We start from the raw sequence: 15954 nt of genomic DNA on the forward strand, positions 1-15954 counted from the left end.
GAGGGCATAAGATATTAGGAGGATCTAGGGGAGGAGACATTCAAAATGTTAATCAGAGAAGCATCATTGCACTATTTGTAAACTGCTTTGAATTAATAAGCCAATACATAAGCTGTTCATTAATGCAGTTTTTTTGGAAAGGGTTCTCACCTGTCCATAACACCACCCGAGTCTCCACTCCTCCCACGGTTTGGTGCCAAAGAATCCAGTTCATCAAAGAATATAATGCAGGGAGCAGCTGCCCTGGCTCTGGCAAACACTGAAAAGAAGATAAATTAGAGAGTGAGACAGAGGAAATGCAGGAGGGATATGAGGCGAAGGAAGGATCAGGAACTTAGGGAAGAGATGTGGGAGAAATATGATTAATTCTCTGTCTTCCCCCCTGTAGAGCTAATGCTGGGCTCCTGGGGATTGAAAGAGGGGGACCCTCGTGGAGCAGTGCTGAAACTAAACATGACCAAGACTGAGCTTCTCATCTTTCCCCCTAAACCAACCTCTCCTCTTCCCCCATTCTCTATTTCTGTGGATAACACGTTCATCCTCCCTGTCTCATCAGCTCGTAACCTTGGGGTCATCTTCGACTCCTCCCTCTCCTTCTCTGCACATATTCAACAGACTGCTAAAACCTGTCGTTTCTTTCTCTACAACATCAGCAAAATTCATCCTTTCCTTTCTGAGCACACTACCAGAACACTTCTTCACAGTTTTATCACCTCTCGCTTAGACTATTGCAACTTGCTTCTCACAGGTCTCCCACTTACATAAGTACATAAGTAATGCCATACTGGGAAAAGACCAAGGGTCCATCGAGCCCAGCATCCTGTCCACGACAGCGGCCAATCCAGGCCAAGGGCACCTGGCAAGCTTCCCAAACGTACATTCTATACATGTTATTCCTGGAAATTTGGATTTTTCCAAGTCCGTTTAGTAGCGGTTTATGGACTTGTCCTTTAGGAATCCGTCCAACCCCTTTTTAAACTCTGCTAAGCTAACCGCCTTCACCACTTTCTCCGGCAACGAATTCCAGAGTTTAATTACACGTTGGGTGAAGAAAAATTTTCTCCGATTTGTTTTACATTTACTACACTGTAGTTTAATCGTATGCCCCCTAGTCCTAGTATTTTTGGAAAGCGTGAACAGACGCTTCACATCCACCTGTTCCACTCCACTCATTATTTTATATACCTCTATCATGTCTCCCCTCAGCCGTCTCTTCTCCAAGCTGTATAGCCCTAGCCTCCTTAGTCTTTCTTCATAGGGAAGTCGTCCCATCCCCGCTATCATTTTAGTCGCCCTTCGCTGCACCTTTTCCAATTCTACTATATCTTTCTTGAGATGCGGCGACCAGAATTGAACACAGTACTCAAGGTGCGGTCGCACCATGGAGCGATACAACGGCATTATAACATCCTCACACCTGTTTTCCATACCTTTCCTAATAATACCCAACATTCTATTCGCTTTCTTAGCCGCAGCAGCACACTGAGCAGAAGGTTTCAGTGTGTTATCGACGACGACACCCAGATCTCTTTCTTGGTCCTTAACTCCTAACGTGGAACCTTGCATGACGTAGCTATAATTCGGGTTCTTTTTCCCCACATGCATCACCTTGCACTTGCTCACATTAAACATCATCTGCCATTTAGCCGCCCAGTCTCCCAGTCTCGTAAGGTCCTCTTGTAATTTTTCACAATCCTGTCGCGATTTAACGACTTTGAATAACTTTGTGTCATCAGCAAATTTAATTACCTCGCTAGTTACTCCCATCTCTAAATCATTTATAAATATATTAAAAAGCAGCGGTCCTAGCACGGACCCCTGAGGAACCCCACTAACTACCCTTCTCCATTGTGAATACTGCCCATTTAACCCCACTCTCTGTTTCCTATCCTTCAACCAGTTTTTAATCCACAATAGGACATTTCCTCCTATCCCATGACCCTCCAATTTCCTCTGTAGCCTTTCATGAGGTACCTTGTCAAACGCCTTTTGAAAATCCAGATACACAATATCAACCGACTCCCCTTTGTCCACATGTTTGTTCACTCCTTCAAAGAATTGAAGTAAATTGGTCAGGCAAGATTTCCCCACACAAAAGCCATGCTGACTTGGTCTAAGTAATCTATGTCCTCGGATGTGCTCTGTAATTTTGTTTTTAATAATAGCCTCTACCATTTTCCCCGGCACCGATGTCAGACTCACCGGTCTATAATTTCCCGGATCTCCCTTGGAGCCTTTTTTAAAAATGGCCGTTACATTGGCCACCTTCCAATCTTCCGGTACCACGCTCGATTTTAAGGATAAGTTGCATATCACTAGCAGTAGCTCCGCAAGCTCGTTTTTCAGTTCTATCAGTACTCTAGGATGAATACCATCCGGTCCAGGAGATTTGCTACTCTTCAGTTTGCCGAACTGCCCCATTACGTCCTCCAGGTTTACCGTGAAGTCAGTAAGTTTCTCCGACTCGTCCGCTTGAAATACCATTTCCGACACCGGTATCCCACCCAAATCTTCCTCGGTGAAGACCGAAGCAAAGAATTCATTCAGTCTCTCCGCTACGTCTTTGTCTTCCTTGATCGCCCCTTTTACCCCTCGGTCATCCAGCGGCCCAACCGATTCTTTTGCCGGCTTCCTGCTTTTAATATACCGAAAAATTTTTTACTATGTTTTTTTGCCTCTAATGCTATCTTTTTTTCATACTCCCTCTTGGCCTTCTTAATCTGCGCCTTGCATTTGCTTTGACACTCCTTATGCTGTTTCTTGTTATTTTCAGACAGTTCCTTCTTCCATTTTCTGAAGGCGTTTCTTTTAGCCTTTATAGCTTCCTTCACCTCACTTTTCAACCAGGCCGGGTGACTTTTGGACTTCCGTCTTTCTTTTCTAATTCGCGGAATATGTATGGCCTGGGCCTCCAGGATGGTATTTTTGAACAGCGTCCACGCCTGTTGTACAGTTTTTACTCTCTCAGTTGCCCCCCTAAGTTTTTTTTTTTACCGTTCTTCTCATTTTATCATAGTCTCCTTTTTTAAAGTTAAACGCTAACGTATTTGACTTTCTGTGTACAGTTACTTCAAGGTCGATGTCAAAACTGATCATATTATGGTCACTGTTATCAAGCGGCCCCAGTACCATAACGTCCCTCACCAGATCATGCGCTCCACTAAGGACCATGTCTAGAATTTTTCCTTCTCTCGTCGGCTCCTGCACCAGTTGCTCCATAAAGCTGTCCTTGATTTCATCAAGGAATTGTATCTCTGTAGCGTGTCCCAATGTTACATTTACCCAGTCTATATTTGGATAATTGAAGTCACCCATTATTATCACATTGCCCATTTTGTTCGCGTCTCTGATTTCTTTTATCATTTCTGTGTCTACCTGCTCATCCTGGCGAGGCGGACGGTAGTACACTCCTATCACCATTTTTTTCCCTTTTATACATGGAATTTCAACCCACAGTGATTCAAGGGTGTGATTTGTGTCCTGCTGAATTTGTAATCTATCTGAGTCAAGGCTCTCGTTAATATACAATGCTACCCCTCCACCAGTCCGGTCCACCCTATCATTACGATATACTTTGTACCCCGGTATGACAGTGTCCCACTGGTTATCCTCCTTCCACCAGGTCTCAGTAATGCCTATTATATCCAATTTTTCATTTAGTGCAATATATTCCAACTCTCCCATCTTATTTCTTAGACTCCTAGCATTTGCATATAGACATTTCAGAGTATGTTTGTTGTTCTTATTTGCATGATGCTTAGTACCTGACACTATTGATTTGACATCTTTTGTCTGATCTTTAGTTGTATTTAAGGGCACCTGGCCTACCACAGTCTGTTGTGCAACCTCACTATCCAGAAACCCTATCTTCCCTGTTTGTGAGGTATCTTTGCAAGATACCTTTTCCCGAACCATGCGCTTTTGAGCGACTGTCGGCCTTCCCCCCATTTCTAGTTTAAAAGCTGCTCTATCTCCTTTTTAAATGCCAACGCCAGCAGCCTGGTCCCACCCTGGTTAAGGTGGAGCCCATCCTTTCGGAATAGGCTCCCCCTTCCCCAGAATGTTGCCCAGTTCCTAACAAATCTAAAACCCTCCTCCCTGCACCATCGTCTCATCCACGCATTGAGACTCTGGAGCTCTGTCTGTCTCTTGGGCCCTGCACGTGGAACAGGTAGCATTTCAGAAAATGCTACCCTAGAGGATCTGGATTTGAGCTTTCTACCTAAGAGCCTAAATTTGGCTTCCAGAACCTCTCTCCCACATTTTCCTATGTCATTGGTACCCACATGTACCAAGACAGCGGACTCCTCCCCAGCACTATCTAGCCATCTCTCTCCTCTTCACTCTGTTCAAAATTCTGCTGCACGACTTATATTCCACCAGTGTCACTATGCTCATATTAGCTCTCTCAAGTCACTTCATTGGCTTCCTATCCGTTTCCGCATACAGTTCAAACTCCTCTTATTGACCTATAAGTGCATTTACTCTGCAGCTCCTCCGTACCTCTCCACTCTCATCTCTCCCTACATTCCTCCCTGGGAATGCCGTTCACTGGGTAAATCTCTCTTATCTGCACCCTTCTCCTCCACCACTAACGCCAGACTCTGTTCCTTTTATCTTGCTGCACCATATGCCTGGAATAAACTTCCTGAGCTAGCCAGTCAGTCAAGCCCACCTTTTTGATGCTGCTTTTAACTCCTAACCCTTACTCACTTGTTCAGTACCCTTATTTTATCATTCCCACCTTAGTAATTCCCTTATCTCTTATTTGTCCTGTTTGTCTGTCCTAATTAGATTGTAAGCTCTGTCGAGCAGGGACTGTCTCTTCATGTTCAAGTATACAGCGCTGCGTACATCTAGTAGCGCTATAGAAATGATAAGTAGTAGTAGTAGATAAAAGGTTAAAGAACAGTTTATCTTTAAATCTGATAGCATTGATTGCTCCATGGGGACTTAAATCAAGGTGTAGGCTAATATTCTTTTCCTGTGCTGGCTCTTACTTTCACTTTTACTCTGGTATATTCACAGAAACACATGTTTAAATTTAGGTTTCTATTTACACGTGTATTTTTATATAGGTATATACATGGACATACATGCAATGTGTATACGTATACAATGACCCTAGAGCTGTGATTATCGACCTTTCTTCTTCTGTGACATGACTGACAGGCAATGTTCATGTGTGTCATACACTAAACACTAAAATTCACAGCTAAACAAAAACAAAAAACCTCCTAAATATTTCATTGTGAAAAAAGATGCAAAGGAAATATAAAAAATCCTTAAAGCGAATTAACTGTTTTATAAACTGTCACTAAAATGCAACTTGTTAATTTTTTTTCAAAGAAGTTTCAATCTTTATCAGTGATGTGTTGCTACAGTTTTTTCCATATGGGACTGAATAGTAGGGAAATTTATTTATAACATTTATATCCCACAATATTCCCACACATGGGCAGGCACAATGTGGCGTACAACAGTCTATAAAAACATACAACAATTTAGCAAACAAACAATGTCGTAAGAGAGAAAGGGAAATAGCTAAGGAGGGAAAAGGGGAAAGAGTAGTGGTGAACAATATGTCGCTACGACAGTTGGAATTCAGACGGAAGAGATGCCAGGCGGGTTTGAAGCGTATGCTCTACCAAAAAGGAAGGTCTTGAGGTTCTTCAGTAAGATGTTATGGTTCACCATATCAAAGGCACTAGACATGTCGAACTGCAAAAGCAAAATACTCTTTCCAACAGCTATTTCCCTCTTAAAATTAGTCAGGAGAGTGAAGAGCACGGACTCCGTACTATGGAGCAGATACAATCCCGACTGTGAGTTATGCAAAATATTGAACTTGTCCAAATATTCACTGAGTTGTTTATTCACCATGCTCTCCATTAGTTTCACGAAAAGTGGAATAGATGCAATCGGCTGATAGTTGGACAGGTCATTGCTTTTTTTCTTGGCATGTTTGGGTACTGGGGTAAGTAAGATGTTTCCATAGCTTACAGGGAACTTGCCATTACCAAGCATGAAGTTGAGATGTAGCGTCAAGTCAGTTATAAAGCAGGTAGGGGCACACTGGAGTAAGTAGTTTGGGCAAACATCCAGCTTGCAATATTTCCTGGAAAATCTGCAGAACTCCTGCTTAACGGAGTCTACAGAAAGAGGTGAGAAGCGTGAAAACGAACGGTCTGCTGGGTGCTCATCGGATCCCGGATCCAGGCATCTAATAAAATCACTAATGTTTGAATTGCTCCTTGGAAGGGAACTCTGTAATTTTATGAGTTTTTCTTGGAAAAACTTGGCTAGATCTGCAACTGATGGGATACCTTTACTTGTAGATGTAAGCGCAGTAGTATCCATTAATTTATTAACAAAGAAGTAGAGCTTTTTCATATCATTGTAATCCGGGCCTATCTTGATTTTAAAGTAGTGTTTTTTAGACTGCCTAATTTCATATTTGTACATTCTCTGAGATTGCTTGCATGCATTAAGTTATTGAGTGTCCTGGTGCTTTCTCCAGGCCCTTTCGAGTCTTCTGCTATTGTTTTTAAGTTTTCTGAGGTCATCATTAAACCATGGGGCAGCCACTTTCCTTTTTGTTGAACGCGTTCTGAGGGGCGCTATGGTATCCAAAATGCTTCTGCATCGATTGTCCCAGTTGAGGAAGAAGCTTTCCGAATCCACCGGGTCAGGCCAATCTGACTCATAGATGGACTGCCAGAATACCTCTGGGTCAATATACCCTCTTGTTTTGTACGACATTAGGGCTTGAGTGCGCTGTGGACCTTTTACCTGCCACAAAATGGAACAGTTGAGCTTGAAGTGATCTGAACAAGGGATAGCTGATCAAAGGACTTTGGTTATTTGCAAATTGTGCTGATCCGCCGATTTGAGGGAGAGGAGATCAAGAATGTGATATTTTGAATGTGTAGCTTGAGAATTTCAGCAGGAGAAATCCCAAGAATGAAGGAAGTCTAAGCAGTCATGCGTGTGGGTAGAGGAATAGTTTTCAAGGTACAAATTAATGACTCCCAGGACGAGTACATTGGGACTGGACAAACATATATTAGAAATGAAATCCGCAAAAATAGGCTGTGCTTCGTTCCAGTTGCTAGGTGGCCGGTATAACAAGATACAGGTCAGGTGACCAAGTAAGGTATTAAGGATTCTCACAGAAGCAATTTCAAGATGCGGTGTAATGGAGTCTGCAACGGGTTCTATAATGAAGGTGGAGCGATAAATAAGTGCAATACCTCCACCTCTCTTCCCAGAAATCATAGTAACATAGTAAATGACGGCAGATAAAGACCTGTTCGGTCCATCCAGTCTGCCCAACAAGATAAACTCATTTTACATGGTATGTGATACTTTATACCAGAGTTTGATTTGTCCTTGCCGTTCTCAGGGCACAGACTGTATAAGTCTGCCCAGCATTGTTCTTGTACTGAGTTCTGAAGCTAACGTCGAAACCCCTTAAAATTTACACTCCAGCCCATCCCTATCCGTTCAGTCACGATCAGGACGTAGAATCTCCGCTAAGATTCTGTGGATCCATTTTACATGGTATGTGATGCTTTATATGTATACCTAAGTTTGATTTGGCCTTGCCTTTCTCAGGGAAAAGAACATAAAAGTCTACCCAGCATTGTTCTTCAAATTTCCATACCTATTCAGTTACATTAGAGCATAGACCGTAGAAGTCTGCCCAGCACTGGTTTTCCTTCCCAATTACCGGCGTTGCCACCCAATCTCCGTAAAAGATTCTGTAGTTCCATTCCTTCTAAACAGGATTCCTTTGTGTTTATCCCATGCATGTTTGAATTCCATTACCGTTTTCATCTCCACCACCTCCCGTGGGATGGCATTCCACATATCTAGCACCCTTTCTGTGAAAAAATACTTCCTGACATTAGTCCTGAGTCTGCCCCCCTTCAACCTCAATTCATGTCCTCTAGTTCTACCGTCTTCCCCGGAAAAGGTTCGTTTGCGGATTAATACCTTTCAAATATTTGAACGTCTGTATCATGTCACCCCTGTTTCTCCTTTCCTCCAAGGTATACATGTTCAGGTTGGCAAGTCTCTCCGTGTACAGTTTACAATGCAAATCTCATACCATTTTTGTAGCTTTTCTTTGCATCCTTCAATCTTCAGGTACTACAGATGATTTTAACAACAGGTTACATACTAACAGCAGATCAGCAATTTCATGTTTGAGTTCTTTCAGTACCCTTGGATGTATGCCATCTGGTCCAGGTGATTTACTACTCTTAAATTTGTCAATTTGGCCCAGTATATCTTCCAGGTTCACAGAGATTTCTTTCAATTCCTCCACATCACCCCCCTTGAAAACCATTTCTGGAACAGGTAGATCTCTTACATCTTCTTCCGTACAGATGGAAGCAAAGAATTCATTCAGTTTCTCTGCTATGGCCTTGTCCTTCCTGAGCGCTCCTTTTGCTCCTTCGTGATCCAATGGTCCCACGGATTCTTTCACAGGCTTTCTGCTTCTGATGTACCTGAAAAAGTTGTTACTGTGAGTTTTAGCCTCTGTGGCAAGTTTCTCTTCATATTCTCTTTTAGCCTTCTTTATTAATGTTTTGCACCTGACTTGCCAGTGCTTATGTTGCTTCTTATTTTCTTCATTTGGGTCCTTTTTCCATTCTTTGAATGACAATCTTTTGGCTATAATGGCCTCTTTTACTTCACATTTTAACCATGCTGGCTGACGTTTTCTCCTCTTTCCACTTTTGCAAATACGTGGAAAGCTTCTGGACTGGGCTTCCAAGATGGTATTTTTGAATCATGTCCACGCCTGATTTAGTGTCCTAACCTTTGCAGCCAATCCTTTTAGTTCCTTTGCAGCCAATCCTTTTAGTTTCTTTTTAACCATTTTCCTCATTTTATTATAGTTGCCCTTTCGAAAATTAAACACAGCAACAGTAGATTTCCTTTGCGGGTTCATCTCAGATAGTAGCTCAAACTTGCTCATGAGCAACATGAGTTAACAGTGAGTAAGCTAATTCTGATTTTATGTGTGCCTTGATATATTGCCTATACACATTCAATGTTATGAACTCCAGACGTTAGCTCTCTTTGGCACAATAGTAGTAAATATGAGGGACTGAGATCATCTCCAACATACAAAGGCTCGAGAGAGAGGTTCATTTCTGCTATGGTGACACTGACCCCCTCCCATCCCAAAAACTGCACTATGGTGAGAACCATGTCTGCTAAAACCGATGTAAAACAAGGGGCACACCACACAGACTGGATCCTGCTGTCTTGCTTAAAAGTGAACTTTGTTTCTGGGGACAAAAAAGCTATGGAAACATATTTAGCATGAACAGTGATGTACCATGTTGAACTCAGAGAATGTCTACAGAACCTAACTAACAGTAAAAGCCTGAGAGAGTAAAGGTATTTTCTAAAAGATTCTTTTACTACTCACCTTCACGAACATTTTCCTCACTCTGTCCCACGTACATGTTTATTAATTCTGGACCCTTCACACTGGAGAGATGGAAAAAGAGACAGACATGGTAAAGTATGAGGCAATGTGGCGATGTCGCTGTGTAGCTAGAAAGACAGAGAGAGATATGAAGAGGCAACGGAAACTGAATTCCTGTTATAGTGTCTGGTGACAGCAATACATCAAACCACACTGATGGGTCACATGAGTTTAATCTCATTTTAAAGTGAAGGATTGTTCCAGAGCTTTCTGGGAACTCATATTCAGCAGCAACCTCCACAGTTCTAGACCAGCAGCCACTCAGGTTAATGACTACTACTACTACTACTTAGCATTTCTATAGCGCTGCTAGGGTTACGCAGCGCTGTACAAGTTTAAACAAGGGGAAGGACAGTCCCTGCTCAGGAGAGCTTACAATCTAAAGGTTACGAACTATGTAGTCAGTGTAGGTATCATGAATGGGGAAGGTGGTTAGGCGCCAAAAGCAAGGGAGAAGAGATGGGCTTTGAGTAAGGACTTGAAAATGGGCAGGGAGGGCGCATGACGTATGGGCTCGGGAAGTCTGTTCCAGGCATAAGGTGATGCGAGGCAGAAGGGGCGGAGTCTGGAGTTAGCAGTGGTGGAGAAGGGTACAGATAGGAGTGATTTGTCCTGAGAGCGGAGGTTACGAGTGGGAACATAGGGGGAGAGGAGGGTAGAGAGGTAATGGGGGGCTGCAGATTGAGTGCACTTGAAGGTCAATAGGAGAAGCTTGAACTGTATACAGTAAAGGATCGGGAGCCAGTGAAGCGACTTGAGGAGAGGGGTGATATGAGAGTATCGGTTCACGCGGTAGATAAGACGTGCAGCGGAATTTTGGACAGATTGAAGGTGGGATACATGGCTAAGAGGGAGGCCAGCGAGAAGAAGGTTGCAATAGTCAAGACGAGAGGTAACGAGCGAGTGGACGAGGGTTCGGGTGGTCTGTTCAGAGAGGAATGGGCGAATTTTGCTAATATTATAGAGGAAGAAGCGACAGGTCTTAGCTGTCTGCTGGATATGGGCAGAGAAGGAGAGGGAGGAGTCGAAAATGACTCCGAGATTGCGGGCTGAAGAGACGGGGAGGATGAGGGCGTTGTCTACAGAGACGGAAAGTGGGGGAAGAGGAGAAGAGGGTTTGGGTGGAAAGACAAGGAGCTCAGTCTTTGCCAAATGACAAACCAGACTAAGAAATGGGCTCTCTGATTACTTGGATTTCACTGTTTCAGGGCAATACTAAGGGTGAGGCAAGGGGAGAAAACAATGCATGTTTCTTTAAATAACCCAAACTGTACCCATTTTCTTATAGAAAAAATTATCTGCTGAGAAAACAGGTATCTATGTAATGTACATGAAAAACAACAAAGCAGTGGAATCAAATGTATTTATTGGAACAATACCCGACGTGGCCACGTTTCGCCCTCAGGCTGCGTCAGGGGTATAAACTATTAAAAACAAACAAAACACAAGTATAAAAACATGTATAACCATACATATTAACAATGTCATAAGCATGATTCAACTAATAAAAGGCAATTATATAAAAAAGAGATTCAACATATATAAAACAATCCTTTAAGAGTTCTAAAAAAACATGTATAGACATACATGATATCTGTAAAACAAATATTTATAATTATCATTAAAATCATACATCACATAAAATATTTTATCAGAACATCTACAATTACTCATATCACATTTATAACTCTCAATAAAAAATGTTAAGATCATACAATTAGAATCAAAACATTTCAATGAAGAGGGGAAGAAATTTCTTTATACATACCTATCAAAAGTGTATGTAAATATATCATACACACTAGTAGTTCCAAAATCTAGTTCTACACAGATATAAAAACAAAAGATAAAAATATCATCAGACAAGAAATATATCTAAATGTGCACAAAACCTTTAAAAGACTCTAGACATTCTAGTTTCTCCACTGATATTCTTAACACAAAACCAAAAAACCTCCTTAGAAATAAATAACCAGTCCACATTACTGCTAGAGGCAGGAAGCAGTTCACTAAATAAAAGACTTCTCACAAAAATATAACAACAGAGGAAGCACTGCAAGCACTCAATCTTCAAAACAACATCTAGTAGGTCTCCATCAGATCACAGCTAGACTCCCTACATATTCCAAAGATGTGCAAGATGAACAGAAATAAAGCAAACACTTACCCACTTATCTGCTACTTCCAACTAAACTGATATGCATTAGCATTACTAGCTTCTGTATGATTTTAATGATAATTATAAATATTTGTTTTACAGATGATATCATGTATGTCTATACATGTTTTTTTAGAACTCTTAAAGGATTGTTTTATATATGTTGAATCTCTTTTTTATATAATTGCCTTTTATTAGTTGAATCATGCTTATGACATTGTTAATATGTATGGTTATACATGTTTTTATACTTGTGTTTTGTTTGTTTTTAATAGTTTATACCCCTGACGCAGCCTGAGGGCGAAACGTGGCCACGTCGGGTATTGTTCCAATAAATACATTTGATTCCACTGCTTTGTTGTTTTTCATCTACTGTTTTGTAAGCAGTTGTGTGCCTTTTTTTTTTTTTTTTATCTATGTAATGTACATACATTTTGTTAGATAATAATAAAAGCAAAATCATTCATGGTAAAAAAAATATTTGCGGGGTTTGTAAAGCTGTAAATAATTCATTTACCCCAAAGGATATAGAGGGCTCCTCTCATGAGGCAGCAGAAAGATGGGTGGCTTATATTCTGAGGGCAATATGGTAATAACTACTATAGTTAAACAACTTTGCTTTAACAGCAGACTGCAAATAAGTTGAACTGTCTTCAGATTAACATGAATGCAGGAAGATCCCATCTCCTCATGAGAGGAAGAGAATAATGCAGAAAATGATAGCATGATCCATCTCTAAGAAATTAATTTATTTCATATCACTCTTTCAGAGACAGAAATCAGTCTAATGCTCATGCTGGTTCCCGTTTCAAAATGGCTACCGGGACCTCAACTACCACAAGAAGTCTTGGCAGCCACTGCAAATGGAGCTGCAGCATGAGGCAGGAACAAGTGGGATTTACTCCTGCCCCTGAAAACTTCACTAGAGCATCAGGCCTTCCTAAGGTAGGCCTGAGGAGGGTCTACAGGTGGGATGTGGGGGGGTAGAAGTGATTGTGGGGAGGGAGGGAGGGGGAGGAGTGAGTGTCGTGTGTTAACCGAACATGCATAGGTAGCTCAACTGATTGCAACTTCAATTCTGTCACTCCGTGGCTTAGAAAACTGCACTGCTACCGGTGGATGCTCGAGCACAATTTAAGCTCTGTACTATCATTTTTAGTTTTGTATGTCAGTGTCCACTAGAATGTGTGTGCTTGGGGTCAACTTCTCCAAAAAGGTAATGTAGCCAAAACTCATAATCAAATGTATTTTTTTTTTTTTTTAATTAACAAGAAGTCTTTATTGAAAAAATGAAAGAGCCCTGTACAGCCATGGAAAATTACAACTGTATCATATATAAAATATCCTTCTCCATATTTCACACAAAACAGTGTTCATCTTACAAGGTTCACTTCTAATGACAACATATGTCTAGACTTCACTTTTTATTCCCATTTTCCCCCATAAGAAATATTCTTAACCTAAAGCAAAATATCAACCAAAGTTAATTATAGAAAACTAGTAAAAAAGCCCCGTTTCTGATGCAAATGAAACAGGGGCTAGCAAGGTTTTCTTCAGAGTGTGCATGTGGGAGTGTGTGTCCCTGCCCTCTGCCCTCTCTCCCTCTCCCTCCCCCTCCCCCCTTGGAGTCCAGTCCTTCAGTGTTAAGTTTCCTGCTGTTCTGTGTTACAGAGAGTGAGGGCATCTCTCTCCCCTCCCCCTCTGAGTTCTTCACTGTTACAGAGAGGGGGATTTCGTGCTGTGCTGTTTTCCTTCACTCATGGGGAAACCGGATATCTCTGGCGCTTCACACTTCCGGCTGGAGGCTTCATAGAACGTTGGTCTTGCCTTTTATATATATAGAAGATAACCCACCCTTCTAACCCAGTACAGTACCCAGCAAGTAACACAATCACCAATAATCAGCAGTCAAATAGTCACAACAACCCCATTTATGATCCCAAACCCAAGGGGGCCCATATTCTTCCCCATTTTGCCATTTGCTTACGATCCTTTGCTAATAATCTCTCTTTTTCTGCGATATTTCCAAGCATAGTTTTCCACCTAATTATTGAAGGGCAGTTTCGCTGTTTCCAAGCTTGTGCAATGGTCAATCTACCTGCACATCTCTCTATATAAAACGCACCTCCAACGTTCTATGAAGCCTCTTTTAGCCAAAAGTGAAGGGGGTGAGATCGCATTGTGTCTGCCCCGCCCACGCGTCAAACGTGATGACGTCGAGGGCGGAGCAATGACACTCAACCAATCGCATCGCTCGGCAGCGAAGCGTCAGGGAAGGAGGCGGCGCTCTCGACGTCTAGGTTTCCCTTCGCTGTGTTCCGCCTTCAAGTTCTTAAGGATGACGTCAAAAGAAGGCGGAACACAGCGAAGGGAAACCTAGACGTCGGGAGCGCCGCCTCCTTCCCTGACGCTTCGCTGCCGGAACCGCCACGGAGGTAAATTTTAAAAGAAGAAGAAAAAAAAAAAACCGGATGCATGGATGCGAAGGGGGGGGGCATGGATGCGAAGGGGGGGAGGAGAAGAGGGCGGGCCAGGCTGGGACATGGGAGAGAGAGGAGCATGGATGTGAGGGGGGGTCATGGAAGGGAGAGAGGGGACTTGCTGGAAAAGGATGAATGGAGGCGGCAGGGGACAGAGGAGCATGGATTGCAGGGCAGGCCTCAGGCAGAGAGGGGAAATGCTGGAAAGGGATGAATGGAGGGGGCAGGTGACAGAGTAACATGGATGGCCATGGATTGGGAGGGCAGGGCTCAGGGAAAGGGGAATTGCTGGATAGGGATGAATGAAGGGGACAGATGGGCATGGATGGATATGGATTGCAGGGCAGGCCTCAGGCAGAGAGGGGAAATGCTGGAAAGGGATGAATGGAGGGGGCAGGGGACAGAGTAACATGGATGGCCATGGATTGGGACGGCAGGGCTCAGGGAAAGGGAAATTGCTGGATACGGATGAATGGAGGGGACAGATGGGCATGGATGGATATGGATTGCAGGGCAGGCCTCAGGCACAGAGGGGAAATGCTGGATAGGGATGAATGGAGGGGGCAGGTGACAGAGTAACATGGATGGCCATGGATTGGGACGGCAGGGCTCAGGGAAAAAGGAATTGCTGGATAGGGATGAATGGAGGGGGCAGGTGACAGAGTAACATGGATGGCCATGGATTGGGACGGCAGGGCTCAGGGAAAAAGGAATTGCTGGATAGGGATGAATGGAGGGGACAGATGGGCATGGATGGATATGGATTTCAGGGCAGGCCTCAGGCAAAGAGGGGAAATGCTGGAAAGGGATGAATGGAGGGGGCAGGGGACAGAGGAGCATGGATGGCCACACACACACACTCTCTATCACACTGTGTCTCACATACACACTTGCACACACTCTCATTCTCACACACACACTCTCTCTCACAAACACACTCACACCCAGACTCACTCTCTCTCTCACACACTCACACTTTCACTCTGACTCTCAAACAGTCACTCTCACATACACTCTCCCAAACATACACACTCCGAGGAAAACCTTGCTAGCGCCCGTTTCATTTGTCTCAGAAACGGGCCTTTTTTACTAGTAAACAATATTTCGCTAGGATCTTGCCCTCTTCTTTGAGTCCTAAGATATTTTTGTGAAATAGATACACTGCAGGGTCCCATGGTATATCCACTCCTACCCATTGTTGCATCCTCTCCTGGATAGCTTTCCAGAATGCTCCCACCTTTCTGCATGTCCACCATATGTGGCCCATGGGTCTTTTTGTCAAGGCTCATTCATTAAAGAACTGTGTTCCATTTTTAAAGGCCCGTGGTGCTGTTTTTTTTGTTTGTAATCTTACTGGGGTCAGATACCAACGATATATTATTTTCGTAACGTTTTCCTGAATATTTATCGCTGGAGAGATCTGTGCTGAGCCTCTTTCAAATCTCTGCCACTCCGCCTCTGTGTACTTTACTCCCAATTCTTTTTCCCACTGGTCTCGATGTCTAGAGTTCTGTGGAAGTTTATCTGTCAAGTATCCATATAGCAAGGAGATTAGACCTCTTGTTCCCTGTTCTCTTACACATAGCTCCTCTAAGAACGTGACCTCTCCAAACAGATTAGCTCTTATTCCTGGGGAGTGTAGAAAACGGATTAGTTGCGTGTATGCGTATTGATCCCTCCGGGAGAGGTTATAGGTTTCAGCTAATTCTGAGAATGTGACAAATCTCTCTCCACTTAATAATTGTCCCCAAAGATCAAGACCACTCCGTGCCCACTTAGTAAAGGTCGAGGGTTTACATCCCAGAGGA

General features: G+C 42.9%; 1 protein-coding gene across 1 annotated transcript in view; it reads right to left on the bottom strand.

Moving 5' to 3' along the window:
- Positions 1 to 15954, bottom strand: part of PEX6 (peroxisomal biogenesis factor 6) — a 314233-nt gene that overhangs the window by 54305 nt on the left and 243974 nt on the right. Inside the window, exons 14-15 of the mRNA XM_030195683.1 lie at positions 9449 to 9510; positions 151 to 259 (exon numbers count right to left, since the gene is read on the bottom strand). Coding sequence (XP_030051543.1) covers positions 151 to 259; positions 9449 to 9510 — 171 coding nt within the window. The remainder of the gene's footprint in view (positions 1 to 150; positions 260 to 9448; positions 9511 to 15954) is intronic.

This window comes from Microcaecilia unicolor, chromosome 3, assembly GCF_901765095.1.
Source record: "Microcaecilia unicolor chromosome 3, aMicUni1.1, whole genome shotgun sequence".
Taxonomy (NCBI): domain Eukaryota; kingdom Metazoa; phylum Chordata; class Amphibia; order Gymnophiona; family Siphonopidae; genus Microcaecilia; species Microcaecilia unicolor.